The sequence below is a fragment of the Sphaeroforma arctica genome (assembly GCF_001186125.1).
Source record: "Sphaeroforma arctica JP610 unplaced genomic scaffold supercont1.3861, whole genome shotgun sequence".
NCBI lineage: Eukaryota > Ichthyosporea > Ichthyophonida > Sphaeroforma > Sphaeroforma arctica.
The window spans coordinates 435-2,953 of record NW_014036697.1 but is presented as its reverse complement, the minus strand read 5'-3'; the positions used below and the strand labels follow the sequence as shown (position 1 = coordinate 2,953).

General features: G+C 38.4%; 1 protein-coding gene across 1 annotated transcript; it reads right to left on the bottom strand.

Moving 5' to 3' along the window:
* Window positions 1-729: 729 nt before the first annotated feature.
* On the bottom strand, window positions 730-1,609 carry SARC_13879 (hypothetical protein; the record flags this gene model as incomplete). Its single annotated transcript, XM_014291991.1, has 2 exons — window positions 730-844; window positions 1,455-1,609. Coding segments are annotated over 2 exons (270 nt in total), but the record flags the coding sequence as incomplete, so codon positions are not given.
* Between the last annotated feature and the right edge of the window lie 910 nt (window positions 1,610-2,519).

Here is a 2,519-nt window from a genome sequence, read left to right as displayed (position 1 = left end):
ATGTATGTATGTATGTATATGTATATGTATATATATATATATGAATATACATAAATATATATATATATACATACATACATACATACATATATATATAGATATATATATAAATATATAAATATATATACATTTATGCACATATATATATATATATATATACATATACATATATATATGAATGAAATATATATATACAGATATATATAAATATATATATAAATTATATTTATATATATATAAATTACATATATATATATACGTAGTAGGTATATATATATATATACGTACACAAATACACATAAACATAAATACATACATATACGTATGCATGTATACATATATATATGTATATATACATACATACATACATACATGCATGCATACATACATACATACATACATACATACAAACATACACAGATACATACATATACATACATACATACATATATATATATAAATATATATATATATATATATATATATATGATTATAGTTTAATCTTTCATTATTATATTCGTATTTATATAATTTAACGTTCATTATTATGTATATATATATAACTATAATTCAATTTTTCATTGGATACAGTTCAATACATCAAATGTGTTGGGCTCGTGATACATGTTTATGCACACATAGCAGGCGTCGTGAAACACTTTCCCGCACAGATGTGGAAATTGATATCAAAACGGTATAACCGGTAAACTAGTATGAAAGGTTACGTACCAGAATGGCCATGTGTTTGCAGAGACCACATTTTTTCGCATCAGGACTGTTAAGATTGCTTCGGATCCAAACCGACATTTCCATATGCGAACGTGCACCCAGGATGAGATTCAGCCTGATACATACAATCATTCAGGAGAGTAAGAACAAATAGGAGACTAGATGTATGGTGGTCCGCGATCAGCTGTGACGTGTGAAGCTATGGTATATGTCCCCAATGCCTAGAAGCCAAATTACTTAGTGTTTTAGGATGAAATTCTTCAGTGCCGATAGTATACAGATGTTTGCAATTTAAGTATAGAAATGAGACAGATGAATACTCCTATCAAGGATCAGAACAAATATGTATAGCACAACCTATTTGCAAGTAAACAATGAATATTGAAGGTCTCGGGTGGAGGGACATTGTCCGCTGCGGGCTACGAAATTCGGAGTATACGTGTAGGTAAGAGCGCGTATGGACCATTCTGGCGCAAACTGTCACAATGCATCAATATACCACATACAACTGATACGAAACTTTGTCTTCCAGCCTTAAGTTTCGCATCACCTGTTGTCACTGTGCACTTTCACCACTTCCACCGATAAAACTTCCGTCATCACTCACTAAACACAGCTGGTTATGATCACCCATACACAGAATAGAGCATATGCGATACCATCCCCACTTTTACGCATACACACCCGCATACCACTTGCAGCCACATCCATTCACACCCACTCACTTATCATCCTTCTCCAGCCAGGCGTGTTTGAGCAAGTACATAATGGTATCCTCCATCTCGGACTTGGTGGCGAACTTTCTTTCCAGTGTGTCACCTTTCCTGAGCACTTCGAGAGTGGTGGTCTTGCCCTCATCGGAGTTGATAATCATAGCCAACTGTGTTTAGTGTTGGGGTTGACGGAAGTTTTATCGGTTAAAGTGGTAAGGGTGCACAGTGACAACAGGTGATGCTAAACTTACGGCTGGAAGGCAAAGTTTAGTAGCAGTGTGTATAGGAAGTTACTGAGAATCAATTAGAATACTAACGTGCAGTACAGTCCACAAGGCAGTATAGCGAACTCATGCACACACAAGTAAATCCACTCACGGGTACGCACTGATAAGTCTCCAATACGCATCTTGGTGAGGTGCATACACGCAAACAGCGGTACCATCACTACGACCTGGCCACTGGCCACGTACGGTTTAAGTGAGAATCAAGCCCAAGTGCTAGCACTGTCCGTCATAAGGCACACTAAGAAGGCGTTCGGAAACAGGGGTCAAGAGGAAGTGGGATTGGGTTAAGCAGAGGAAATGGCAGGAAAGCAGCAGCAGCAGCAGCTTGTGTGCAGAGATGCACGTGCTTGCTAAGAGTGTGTGCTCGTGACGGACGAAGGGGTGCACCGGGCTCTGACCGTGACACTTCCATGTACGTATGAACTTTTGAGAACATATACTCCACGGAGAATTTCTAACACTACGTAACAGCACAAATATAGTGAATAAGAGACAGGGGACCAATAACCAGAGATACTTAACGCACACAGAATGATGAAACCAAGCTGCAGAATTTATTTAACTAACCAAATTGCCGGTATACTCCACTTACAATGACAGTGTACAGCTCCACCTGTCTCGGTTGCAATCGGGCTGCTAAACCCGATATTGGATCGTGATGGTCGTTCACCAGAGCATAGTACTGTCGGCCTGTGCTCTCACACATGTGTTTGGCTATCTTTAAGTTCAATGATTCCAACGATTTGTTGCAGTGGGCAACCATCGTCTCGCGCTCGTAAATTGCTACGGG